Source organism: Ceratosolen solmsi, unplaced genomic scaffold (genome assembly GCF_000503995.2).
Source record: "Ceratosolen solmsi marchali unplaced genomic scaffold, CerSol_1.0 scaffold47, whole genome shotgun sequence".
Lineage (NCBI taxonomy): Eukaryota > Metazoa > Arthropoda > Insecta > Hymenoptera > Agaonidae > Ceratosolen > Ceratosolen solmsi.
Genome location: NW_011948419.1, coordinates 9,489,086 through 9,503,161, shown reverse-complemented (window position 1 = coordinate 9,503,161; position 14,076 = coordinate 9,489,086). Strand labels below are relative to the sequence as shown.

At 27.9% G+C, this 14,076-nt stretch overlaps 1 protein-coding gene across 2 annotated transcripts in view; it reads left to right on the top strand.

Annotated features, from left to right (window-relative positions):
- Positions 1-14,076, top strand: part of alpha-Man-IIb (alpha-Mannosidase class II b) — a 31,991-nt gene that overhangs the window by 11,884 nt on the left and 6,031 nt on the right. For both annotated transcript variants that reach the window (XM_011497681.1, XM_011497682.1), the window contains 3 exons: positions 936-1,028; positions 9,210-9,382; positions 10,338-10,471. In XM_011497681.1, coding sequence (XP_011495983.1) covers positions 936-1,028; positions 9,210-9,382; positions 10,338-10,471 — 400 coding nt within the window. The remainder of the gene's footprint in view (positions 1-935; positions 1,029-9,209; positions 9,383-10,337; positions 10,472-14,076) is intronic.

The window sequence follows — 14,076 nt, the reverse complement described above, 5'->3', positions numbered from 1 at the left end:
TATTTTATCTATTAACTTTTGGACATGAATCGGCTATAATTTAAATACTTATAAACTTGATAAAATCTTATATTTGCAATTTGTCTTTGGTTAAAAATGTTTGTGAGATCTTACACTAATATTATAAAAATACTTTTAAAAATATAACTATAAAAAAACTATAAAAGTACGATAAAATTTGCACTGGAAAAGAAAAAATACTTTCCAAAATATTTTTGCAAAAACAGGTTAAAAAGTTCATCTCTCTTTGTACGAATTCTTTAAACCTGTTTCCTATGTATGAACGAAACGTGTATACACCATAGAGTTGCAGATTCTCTATCCTTCATCCCATGCTGCCTTTCATAATAATTCAGTTACCTCTCTATCCTTTAGAACGTATCAAGCACCACATCTCTATATTCAATACTGGTAATTAATTTCTATTTTATCCAATCTACTATACTATACTATGTGTAAATAAATATTTATATGCGCACATTCATACATAATCATTTCCTTGTTTTAAAGATTTCTAATTAACCTTATGCGTATTATGTTATACATATTTTATATATATAAACAACCGGCACGTACGTGCTTTTTGACTGTACACGTGGTTCATTAAACAAATGGTATATTATTATAGAAAATTATTATTTTGTAAATATTTATAATAAAAATAAGGTTAAGCCTTTTTTAACTTCGTAAGCAAATTATTAAATAAATATAACTTATATACTTGATTACGCTACAAAATTTAGATACGTAAATGATACTGATGGAAATACTTTAAGTTTAAATTTATATAATACATTGAAACTTAATATTTACATTTATGAAACTACAACAACTTTTACATAAAATTTTTTACTTTTAATGAAAATAAAACTCTTATTTACTTATACAATTTATATTAATATACTATTGATTTTTACATTATTTTTATCATTTAGCCGTCGTGGATGAGAAGTCGAGAGTATTGGGACGATAGTTTTGAACGACGTTACACAGAATTAAAAAATGATCCCAAGAGACCACCTTTAAAGGTATGTACTATTAGAATTTACATATTTTTTTTCAATTAATATATTTATATAAATTAATATAAATTAATATTTATATAATTAATATCATTATATATATATATATATATAATGAGAAAGAAGAAAAAATATTATTCGTTTACAAATAAAATTATTCATATTAGAAATGTTTTCAGACAAAACAAATATTTTAGAAAAAATATCACTAAAAAATTATAAAAGAAGTTGAAATAAAAGCAAAATTATGAAGAAGATGAATTTACTTAAATTCTCTTTTTTATATCATATTTAGAACAATAAGATCGTATATTTTGAAAACTAAGATATTTATAAATATATCAGATGTATGTACTTAGTGATAATATAGAAAGTTTAAATTCTTAATGAGAATTCAAACAATGCAATAAGAATTATTCTTAAAATGACAAAATTTTTTATATTTTATATTATTTTTTATTCTTATATACACTTTTAATATTTAATTTTTTATAAAAAGATTTATTGTATTATATATGCAGTAGATATCAGATATTTGATTTATCTTTATATTAAGTTGTGTATTTTATGTTTGATCTTCTATTTTTTTTAATTATTGAATTTATATCAAAAATAGTATTGCGTTCTTCTTGAGTCTATCTCAAGATAGTTCTTTGATATCCGATGTATTATATCCGGATTACTATTTTTATTTTTGCTGATGTAATGATTGCCTATATTTATGAAACATATTTCAAATATTAATTAAAAAATTCCATCAATATTTGAAATTATTTAGATATTTATTTCAATTATTTTTGTGAATAACTATTTAGTTATTTACCACTACTAGATTTTAAATTACTTAATTTGATTTTTTATTTTATATAACCAATCATTTAGTTTTATAAAATCAACGGTAAAATAGTTTTAAATGTTTTACAAACTACTTAATACTCGTTTGTAAATAAAACCATGTGTTGTAAATAATGAAAAAATTATATTAAGAGGATTTTATTAATTGTATGAAATTCAAATGTAAGATTCTGAAATTTACCTAAATTAAATACATAAATAAACACAATAATTTTAACTTACCTAAATATTTACATATATATATATATATATATATATATATATTATTTAATCATTTTAAGAAATAATTTTGAAATTTATGAATTTATAACCGAGCACTTTATATTTAGAAACATCTAAAACTTATATTAATATTCAATTTATTTTACAATTTCTAATATATTTTACAGAGCAAAGAAATTTATATACATTATAAAATTCGTTGTACAATGATAGATTTGCATGTTAAAACTTTTGTTTGTTAATAATTTTGTAATTTAATATTCTTGTCAAGCATCAAAATAATATAGAAGAAATTTGTGTGAGATATTTTTACATAATTTCTATAAATAGTAAGTATATAACACGTTAAATCAAAGATAGTGCCGCTGGGAACTGAACCTGTATTATTTTGAAGCGCTCAGCTTTTAATGGTACCTTTTATATTTGTGTTTGAATTTCATAGATATAAAATATCTACTATTACATAAAAATTTGTATCATCTTAAGCTATTAAGCCATGACCTTTTCAACGGAGCAAACACTTACAGTACGGCCACATCCCACTATGTTATTTGAAATTGACAGTTAGACAGTATACAATCTATTGTATTTTAACTTTTAAATTCGATATTATTGTGCGTTATTGTGAAAAGGGAACAGTATTAAAGAGCTGTTTTGCCAATCGTAAGTTACTTACTCTATCCTTGAATGTGCAATCAGGTTCGATCTAAGAATACGTTACATTCCATCGATATAGCTAAACAGTGCTGTGAAATTAAATTAATCAGAGTATTTCGTATCTAGAAACTTTTCTCTGGAAGCAATAATTCACTTACTGATATTCTTGTATCAATATTCTTAATAAAAAAAAACAGAACTTTTATTATTTGTTATGGCTGAAAGTAGTAGTGCTACTCAAAATTCTACAGATAGGAGAGAATGTCTAAGTATTCAGATATAAAAGAGGATTTTTCAATTTTTCAACACTCGTTATGAAATTCGTAAGCTCTATTTACAATTTCATTATGTCAAATATGCAATACGTATTTGATTATATTGTGTCTATTATATTAACAACTATAACATTATAGCACTGTTAATATTTACTTAAAATATACTCCAATCTTCCATTGTTATCATCACGTACTCAGCTTTTGCCATATTAGAATTTTTTAAGGCTACATAACCTAGTGGGCAAGAAGTATTTGAACAAATTTGGACCAATGTTAGAAATATTAACGTTTTATATAATTTAATTGTATGTAATTATCTGTATAATTTACTACTACGGTATTCAGAGTACATAAGGGCGAAGACATATATATACCAAAGTACATAAGTACGTCAGGTATAATTTAGTTAAGCGTTTTATATAATCTACAATAAATAAAAATGGTTGTACTTACGTATAGTGGTGCTCAATATCAATAGTGCAAGATAATCCAGTATACATTATCACTATTGGAAAGCTTTGTAAATTAATAATTTACAAAAGAAATTTTAAACTAATATAAATAAAAAACAAAAATTAGCAATTAATTTTGTTAAAAATCGAAATCTAGCGTAATTAAATATACGCAGTACTATTGTGAATATTAATATTATTTTATAAGTTTATCCTTATTTTGATGCTATTTATTTATTTTTTTTTGTTAATTTACTAGTTGCATTTATTCTGTTATTAAACTTAATAGTCATAATTTCGCTTTTTATTATTTTCGAATTTTAATTTAAATTTTTTTAGTTTGATTACTTTTATACATTAATACATATTTATTTAATTTTGTTTTAAAGAATTCTAAAAATTTTTGTTTTCTTATAGGTTTTGTTATATTTAAATGCATGAAATTTAACTTTGAAAAAACTTTATAAAAATTATTGAAGAATATATTATTTTAGATTGGAATTTAGAGAATTAGATTTATTTACATCGTAAATTCAATTCATTCGCAATATTGGAATTCTCAATTTATTACAGTATAATTTAGAAAACTTAACAATACTAAAACTTTAACTTATACTTTTATAAACTATTGTTTAAATTTACCTTGTTTCTAATAATATAGAATTTTTTGATAAATTAAAGCTTGCAATATATCTATAGATTTTTATCTATTAATCTTGTTAGAATAAATTATTTGAAGTGTAACATATATATGCTATATATGATAATCATAAATATACATATTGTCATACATATTTAGTATTTAAATGACATTTGAGTGTAATTTAGTGTAAAATATTCAGACTTATAGTGTATAATAATGAAATATATAATTGCTTCTATCGCTAAGAAAACAGTTTGAATACTTTGTATCATTAATTTTTCTATTATAATAAAATAGAAAAATTATCTCATATTTATTATGTCATTCTTTACATTAACTACATAACTGTTAAATCTTTTTTATAATCAAGTTTAAATACCATTAAATATAAAATAATTGAAAGGTAAGTTTTAATTTTAAATATGATCATTTACTCTACTTAAGATAATAACTAATTACATTGTGTTAATTCCTAAAAAATCATTTTACAATTTTTCTTTTATCAAAGATTATTTGAAATCTATTTTTTTATGTTTATGCAATATGTTATGTTGGATACTCTACCTATAGTAATAAAATACACATATAATAGTTTTAATTCCAAAGATTTAAATTATTACGATTCAGATTAAATTTACCAATTTACTTTCCAATTAATGTATTTATTATTGTTTTCATTTTTTATTATTTTTTATTATATTTCATTTTTTATATTTATACTGGTGGTTGAAATAATAGTGTAACAAATAAACAAATTTATAATTATAATATACAAAACGGATTATTTTCTATAACTATTTATGTCATTATGTTCTAAATAGTATAGTAATGTAATTCTTGACTCGAACTGCCAATGCTTCAATAGCTTCGTTTGCCTCCCGCCCTAGCAGATGCCTGGGATGGAGATAGGTGGAAGGCTTGTACAAGAGTCGTTAGAGTTGTCTATTTATACATTTATTATACAATTTATTACACAATTTACATATGGGTGTTGTAGAATCTTCGTGAATCTAATGTGAAGATATGATTTCTTGAACGGCTTCTTATATAGGAAGTGTCATTATACATGATGCCTTGAAATCGTTGAATTGACGTTGAATTGAAAATTGCACAGGTAAATAATTTCTGCACACTTCTTGTCAAAGAGTGTGAGATAATGTTAATGGTTCTGTTGTGCCGGTTTTGCCGCAGGCTGGCAATAATTGAGTAGATAACGTGGATTTGTGTACTTACAGCGATATCGTAGTCTTGATCTGATCCAGGAGTGAGTGGGTCACCAGAGCACGCGGCAAAGCAAGTGCAAGACTCTTATACTCACAGGGATACAGTACTCTTGGTCTGGTCAGTGGATCTTCGCAATATACTTGTCTCTAATTTATTAATACGTACTACTGCGTTGTGTTCTCTCCAGACTTGGCTTCCATAGACGAATAGTCTCTATTACTTAACTTTCCCTTGAGATAGCCCTTGGCTGCCCACGCGAGTTGTTTTCTCTAATTCTCTCTGCGGACAGCCCATCGACTTCCCTACGCGAGTAGCCCTTGACTGCAAATCTCCCCGCGGACCGACCCTTTCGCTATATTGTCTCCACTTTTATGGCCTCTTGCCATTAGTCCCCACTCAAGGAGCTTCTGGTCTTAGTTTTCCAATCGGGGTGCGCCGCTTTTCGGCGGCATGATGAATTTGCATGTCCTTTAATTATTTCAGAAGAAATTAGGCTTAGACAATGAGAGTTTCGAAGGAGTATTTCTGGCGACAACGCATATCATGGAAAATTGCCCCTCTCTGGGTCTCAGCGTGGTGGCGGCTGATTCTTGGTCAAGCGTCTTCGCTTGGTCTACGCAAGCAGCAACATTTGTCGTACTTGACAACAATGCATGCTTGCTGGTGGCATTGAAGGCACACCTGCGGCACAGATTGCCGAACGTCGCACGTACCGAGTTTCGGATTGCAATGAATTTCAAGAAGTGTTTTTCACTCAATTGTTTTCAAATATTTTAATCCTCAAAAATATACTCATATTAACAGTTAAGTCGGGTTTGATGGTAAGTCGCAAGGGTCTTCATTGCATTCAAAACAATTACTACGTTTGTCGTACGAAAGGCAATAAAGTCGCTGTTTACGAGTATGTTCCAGATGTACTAACCTTTTCGAGCCTTCAGCAACCTTGGCGAGACTTTCTTAGATTTTTATGTCCGTTCAAAAATTATTTTTATAATAGCCGTTGAAATTTTCCTAATGAATACAATTTGAGAGAATTTTGTTTCACTCTCGAACACATTAGTATTATTGTAGTATTACAAAGACTACCATTAAACCATTAAACCGATAAAATAGATTCGAATTGAATAAAATACTCATACATCATCAATATTATTTAGTGTTATGACGATTATTTCCTTAGTTTACATATACCAACTTAATATTAATTGATTTAACTCCTGGAATCAATGCTAATACGTTACTTTTATTTTTATAATTTGTTGATATTCTAATACTAATTATGTACTTATGAATAATTAACTAAGTTTTCACGTTTTTACTTGTATATAATTTCTTTATATATATGATTTTGGTTGTAAATAATCTTTATCTACTCTGTTAATAATTAGAATGGTGATAGATTGACAATTTCACTTATGAAATATTTTTCCACGATAAAAGGAGCTATTGCTATTTGTCGAATAATGATTACTTGCATAAATTAGTATCAATATTTCCCCATCAATCTAATTATTTAAATTGCATTTCAATAAATATATCATGATATATTTTTCTATATTTATAAATTCTTTATCATAAAGTTGAATTACTATTTGTCGTTGATTATTTATCAAATATATGATAAAATATTATAATAATAATTAATGTATTATATTTATTATATAATTATAAAATTAGTAAAAAAATATTGATAGAATAGCATAACATATACAGCATAAATAGAAATAGCATAAAAAAATTAGACTATGTTTTAATTAATTTTTTAATAATAAGAATAATCTTAAATTAATAAGTCGCTCAGTATATTTACAGGAATTTTACAGAAATTTATTTAAATAACATTAAAATATTTTCTCAAATAACACATAAATTTATTCATAATTTTATGAAAAATTTTAATATATAAATACTAAATATACGAATTATAATATCAAATAATTATTCATTTATTTGTATGTACATCAAATCTAATTACTGTTCCAGAAATGTAAAATTATAATTACTACTAATGTATACTTTTTTTACACTAGTAATATAGTTTCTCTTAAAATTATAAAAAAGTAAAATTATAAATGAATTATATTTGATTATAAAAATCATGTAGTTTATATAAATGTGATGTAAAAATGTGCGTTTGTCTATTATAAAAATATAAATTATAGTTCATTTACTACTTGTTCAATACTGTTCGGGATTGATGCAGTCCCATAAATTTCAAACAAAAGAAAGGTCACACGCGCTGTCCAGCGTACCGCATGTGCGATTAGACTGACCCGCGCGCGCGGACCGAGACGGGTACTCGAGCAAAATGTTTACAAACAAAATTCGGCAAGTCCGAGCAAGTTTACGATCTGAAATATAATTTACTACTAGCCCTCACAAAAAAGGGACGCCTACGAAACTTCTAGAAGCTTCGTTTTCTCACGCCAAAGGAAATTTTCTGGAAGGGACGCGCATCGACACTGTTGCCGGCGCTGCAGACGCCGCATGCACATTTAAACGCAACACGCCATAAGGCAACGTTCATTTGTAATATCACTTCGCGCTCACTCAAGCGTAACTGCCACTCAGTGTATAGTATACTGTGAAGACGACGCGTAGCCATATAATCGGCATCATAGTTAAAATTACTCGCGTGAATAAAAATAAGAAATCAGCAGATTAGATAGTGATTACAGTGAAGCCAATGGAATTTGTCAACACTTTATGAGGTATCTATTTTTATATTAATAAATAAACTAGTCACATCTAGCACAAGAAACTGGGCAATTTCGCATCCCCTGACGCAGTCAACAGGTGATGGACACTTGGTCGTGCATTCTCTGAAATAAACACCAAGTGATTAGCACGTGGTCGTGCATGCCCTGAAATAGCCACCAGGTGATGAGCGCGTGGTCGCGCATTCTCTAAATAGTCAACTCAATGACACAGTAAGTCAAGGCCAGATTCCAATATATTGACTGATCAACAGTTAGGACATTTTCCAGAAATCCTGAAGATTTCTAAGGTTTATAATCAATGATACTTGTGTGTGACTAGCTCTTCTACAGCTCCCTTTAAATAATGAAGATAAAATTGATTACTTAATATATTCCATTAAACATCTGACACCACATCAAGTATAACCATTCATCAATCAAGCATACTTGATTCTACCACCATCATCCCATGCTGCCTCACAAGCATGATTGACTGACGACATCAGCTGACATTGACAACATCAGCATAACCTCAAAGCAATACAGTTATATCCATAGAATCCTTTATAGCATAAGAATACAAGAACACATCATTTGACACTTCAATAGAATTATTTATCTCTACACAACAGTGCCATATTATTATAATTGTTTAAAATAATAAACCTTGTTTTAATAAATATATTATATTTTTCAGCCTTGTCTGTTATTGTTTCCTTTAAAATTATCCTGCCGAGAGACTAATCCACTGAACTATTGAATTGGTAGTTCGAGCCATAAACTAACCCTTTAAAATCGAACAAATACATATATCGAATATTATTTTGAATTTTACTTAATATTATGTTAACAATACAAGTGATAAATTTTGTATATATTGAACTCCTGAATCTTTTCTTTGTTAAAAATAATAGAAAATTCGTAAACAGTAATCTATTAATACTTGCTTTTACAATGTATTCTGAAAGAAATCGCAAATATTGACTATGAGCTATGTATTAAAAAATTTACTTGTTATTAAATAGAATAGAATATTTTCATTACTTTGTAATTTGTAAAAGAAAATAATTTACCAGAACTTTTATAATATTATAGAAATTATAAGCAATATAATTTATTTTTAATAGAGTTTATATATTATAACATATCATATCTGACAGGTTATATTAGTGCCACATAGTCATACAGATCCAGGTTGGTTAAAAACATTTGAACAGTATTTTCACAGTGCTACAAGAAGTATTTTAAATAATATGGTAACAAAACTGCAACAATGGCAGAATATGACATTTATATGGAGTGAAGTATCTTTTTTATCTCTATGGTGGGAAAGGTAATTTTTTTATATTAGTTAGTAATATAAGAATTATATATGTTTTCTATAATATTTTTACAAAAAGTCAAATATTAAAAATACTCTCATAAATGAAAATGAGTCTAATGTCTAGATGTATAAAATACGCATCGTGCTAAAATTGATAAGACATACTAACTTATGCTTATAATGAATCTTAAACAGAATATTTGAATTTTGTAAAATATAACTTATAATATAAATAATTTAATATAATATATAACATATCATATATAATATAATAATATAATATAATTAATTTATTTAAACAGTTACATTCTTCTTAATCTTTGTTTTTATTCATAAAAAAATGAAGTTAAATGGCATTTTAACATTAATGTAAATATTGTAAAATCTATAAACCAATATGCTTTATTAATTAAATCGAATAAATATTAGATTTTGCAATACCAATATTCCTACTAATTTTTAACATATTACTTTTAATTACATTATTGTTAATGTTAATTATATTATATTTAAATTTCGTTTATTATTATTATAATGAAGTATAAACATTTTTTTTAAATAATTATATTTTGTATACAATAAATAATTTTATTTTGTAAATATTTTCTAATTTCGTGTAAAATTTTTAATATAAAAAAATTGAAAATGTTTTAAAATCTATATAATGACTTTTTATATAAAAATTTGTACAGATAAAAATAATGTTTTAACTACATTTAAAGATGCAAATTAAATTTCCATTTGATTAGAGTTATATTTATATGATTCATAGCATGTTTAGATTATTCTTATTTCTTAAAATTCATAAAATAGTTCATTTATTATATTAAATAGTTGTGTTAATATACTAATTGTAATGATATTTTTTATGATCAATTAATATCAGATGTTTATAAAAGAATAATTGTGTATTTAAAAAATCAATTATATAATAAATGATATAGATTTTTTATAAAATTTTTAGTGTTCATCCAACAAAAAAAATGATTGTAAAGCGATTGGTAAAAGAAGGACGGTTAGAAATAACAACTGGCGGCTGGGTTATGACTGATGAAGCTACTTCTCACATATATGCCATGCTGGATCAACTTATTGAAGGTTAATCTAAATATTATTATAAACAATAAATATTAAATTTGTATTTCGCGGAAAGACACTAAAATTATATAAGAATTTACTAATGAACTAAAATGTATTGATTATTACACTGCTACGAAATTTTGAATTTTATACGTAATGAATGCTTTTTGATTGTTGTTTTATAATAATTTTTATAGCATTATAGTGTGTTCGAGATTCAGAGAATCTTTCGAATTTTATTATTTGGCTAAAAATACCAACGACTATCATTTGAATGAAATGAACTTCCAACGGTTATCATTTCAAGGAAATAATTAAACGGTCATAACTTCTTTATGACGTCATAATCTTATAATGGTCGTTGGAGATTCGGATAAACCGGTACATCCGAAATGAGAACACAATCTTGTTTCTCCCACGACAGTCGAACCCATTGTTCTTGCGCTATGGTCGGCTCTTTGTCTTCAGCTACCAAAGCAGCCGCGTAGATATTTAAATCAATCGCACCAAGAGATACTCAGTCATGAGCTAGTCGATCATCATAGCGGCTACTAAGTCATAAGCCTGCCAACCAAGAATGATTCAGCCATACCGAGTCAAGGAAGTAATCGTAAGCCTTTCCAATACTAGTGCAGTCATTGCACACACTCTCTGCAGCGCCGCTACGGAAGGTATACTCAACAGCTTCATATTAGTGCCCCGGGCACGAAGCTTTTGCAGGGCTTTCTCATGCTAGGTGCAGCCATTGCACACACTCTCAGCAGAGCCACTACAGAAGGCCCTTCTTGTATTAGATGCAGCCATTGCACACACTATCAGCAGAGCCGCAACGGAAGACCCTTCTTATTTAGGTGCAGCCATTGCACATACTTTCAGCAGAGCCGATATGGAAGGTCCTCCTCATCTTTTTACACTTACGACCTCTCACTTTCAATGTAGTATTTCACCACCAAGCGTAGTGTATTAAGAGTATCCGGAGATCTACGACCTCCTACCTCTACATACAGTGCATGCTAACGCCATGTGCCAACCACCATGGAACTGCAAGATCTCAACGATTATCATCGTCAATGTAGAATGATCATATTGTAGTTGTAAAATAAACGAAATATCAAACAAGAAAAGTAGACGTGTTAAGTACTGAATTGAAACGCTACCTCTTCCACTAGATAACTGGTTGCCTTTATAATTTACATAGCCTAATTCTAGACATAGTGTTTATTAGTCAACTCTTCAAATATTTGAAGTCATGTATATAAGAAGTGGTTTGATTTGTTAAGGAAAGAACGATAAACACACTTGCGAAACTATATGTAAGATAATATAAAGCAGGTAATTAACGATTTATAGTTTTTAATTATGTATTATACATTGTTTGCAATCAATGATATTTTTTATGTGAAGTTCTAAAATATTTTAATTATTAAATTTTAAAAAATAATTGTACGATTCAAATTATTTGTAAATAAATTATACATATAATGAAAAATTAATTTTTCCATTTTATTAACAGTTTTTTCTTTATTCATTATATTTTATAAACAATTTAATTTTAATTATAAATTAAAATAATATTATTTAGTATACATATGTTTGAATTTTATACACATATGCACGTATATGTGCATGCTTTATTTGTTGTAATATACCTTATGAAAGAAGTATGTAAAAGCATAGGAAGAAAATATATCCGCAGTGTTCGAAATTGCTTCAATCCCGAACATACCGCCCTCCATCATCAATTTGTTGATGATTGTCTCTTTTTTATCTTCTCTTCTTCAGGGATTGGCAGTAAAAAATCTGAAACAGAGGTGTTATCGTCAAAATTTATTGAATATTTATAAATAATGTCCCATTGACAGTCAGGCGTGTGAATTACTGCTTGGAGCTGATTATTCGTTAATCCTAGGAAGCGCAATCAATTTCTTCCATCGCGATCCATGAGACTTGTTCCACGTTAAAGGTACCCGCGGGTCCGTTCACAAATATGTTACCCTTGCGCTCATGTCCAGTGTGGTCGTAATTCTTGTAAATTCATTTTCGCCCTTGTCACGACTGGTAGACACCTAATGGTTCAAACAATTTTTTTTATGTTGCGTGTGCGCTTAATGAATCGGTCGTGTAAGAGGAGACTGTTGTCGAGAAAATGAATTCATACTCTTAGTGCCCTCATTTCAATCCAGGAAATTTTAATTGTGCGATCGTCAATACAATTGATAACTATTGTTTATGATCTGCTTTAATAGTAGAAGAACTTCTCCTCTTGTTGAGTGCCACGTGTCTAAAGGAACCGCTCGCCATGCCAAGGTTCTGCAGTTGTATATGTAATGTTCTGACTGCTAGGAATGTGCCAGCTCTTGTGTCGTTCGTTAATGATGAGATTACCAATCGCCTGTAAAGATTGAAGTACAAAGTCCACAAGGGGGCTCAGGATATAATCAGATGTGCGACTGTGTTATGACTGCTTAGATACTTTATAGTAAATTATCTTATTCGTCATAATGATTATTGCATTCTGATTCTCGTATAACCCGTCAACATCAACTGTTAAGATTTCCGACAGTCGATGACATCATTACAGATTGATTCTGATTTCTCGGTAATTCACAGGGTATATATGTCAGGTTTTTCTATAAAGGACACATATCTATTCAGAAATCTATGCTTTGTTAATCAATATAGAAACCCAGCTCATGGATGCGTTGTTCAATTGTTGCAGTGCTGCTATCAATAATTTTATTTTCTTTACCTTCTTTTATGCACATTTATATTTATCTCTTAGAGTTGAATCTCGCAACAAAGCATTAACTTCTTCTATATCCTTCAATAGTATAATATATTGTATAGACCATCTTTGATTCATAATACATATGCAGATGTCTTTATATTTCCCTTTTGTACGTTGTAAGTTAATGATGCTATGATCATTAATATGTAACTGAAAATTGTTCCCTTGGAAATACCCATCCCTGAAAAGGAATGAGGTTTCTAAATCTATTTTCTTTTCTATTTTATCTTGGCAACCACACCGAGTGTTTAATGGGTGGGATAAATGTTTCTTTTGATCCAAGGAAAGTTCTGCAACTGGGACTGAGCTTTTGAAATATTTTTATGTAGTGAATTAAAATTTGGAGTTAATGTATGTTGTTCGGAAAATAATTACATAATCTGTCTCATCAGCCAAACGTGCAAAAATCAACTTAGAACAAAAAACCCACTAGATGTTGTGTGGGGTTGCCGGGCAAGTAAAGGGTTAATGCATCGATTCAATAATTAACACATATCTTTATTATTGCTGTTTGATTCATTTATTTTACTTTATTTCCAATGAGAATTATTAACCTTGGTTAAATTACAAATGATCTTTATATTTCTTGATAATCTTATGGTGTTATTTACAAAAGGGTGAATTACAGACGAACTTTATATTTCTTAATAATCTTGGTATATAATTACTATAAACAGAAGTAGGTTATAATCTATTGAATATTATCACTAAGAGGTTATGGTGATTGTAGTGCTCTGATCGAACACTGCAATGCTAATGTGTTTATCTTAACACGTGTGAGTTGCCTCTAAATATCGGTCATAAGAGAGCCTAAATGGAGGTTATGCGAAGCTAT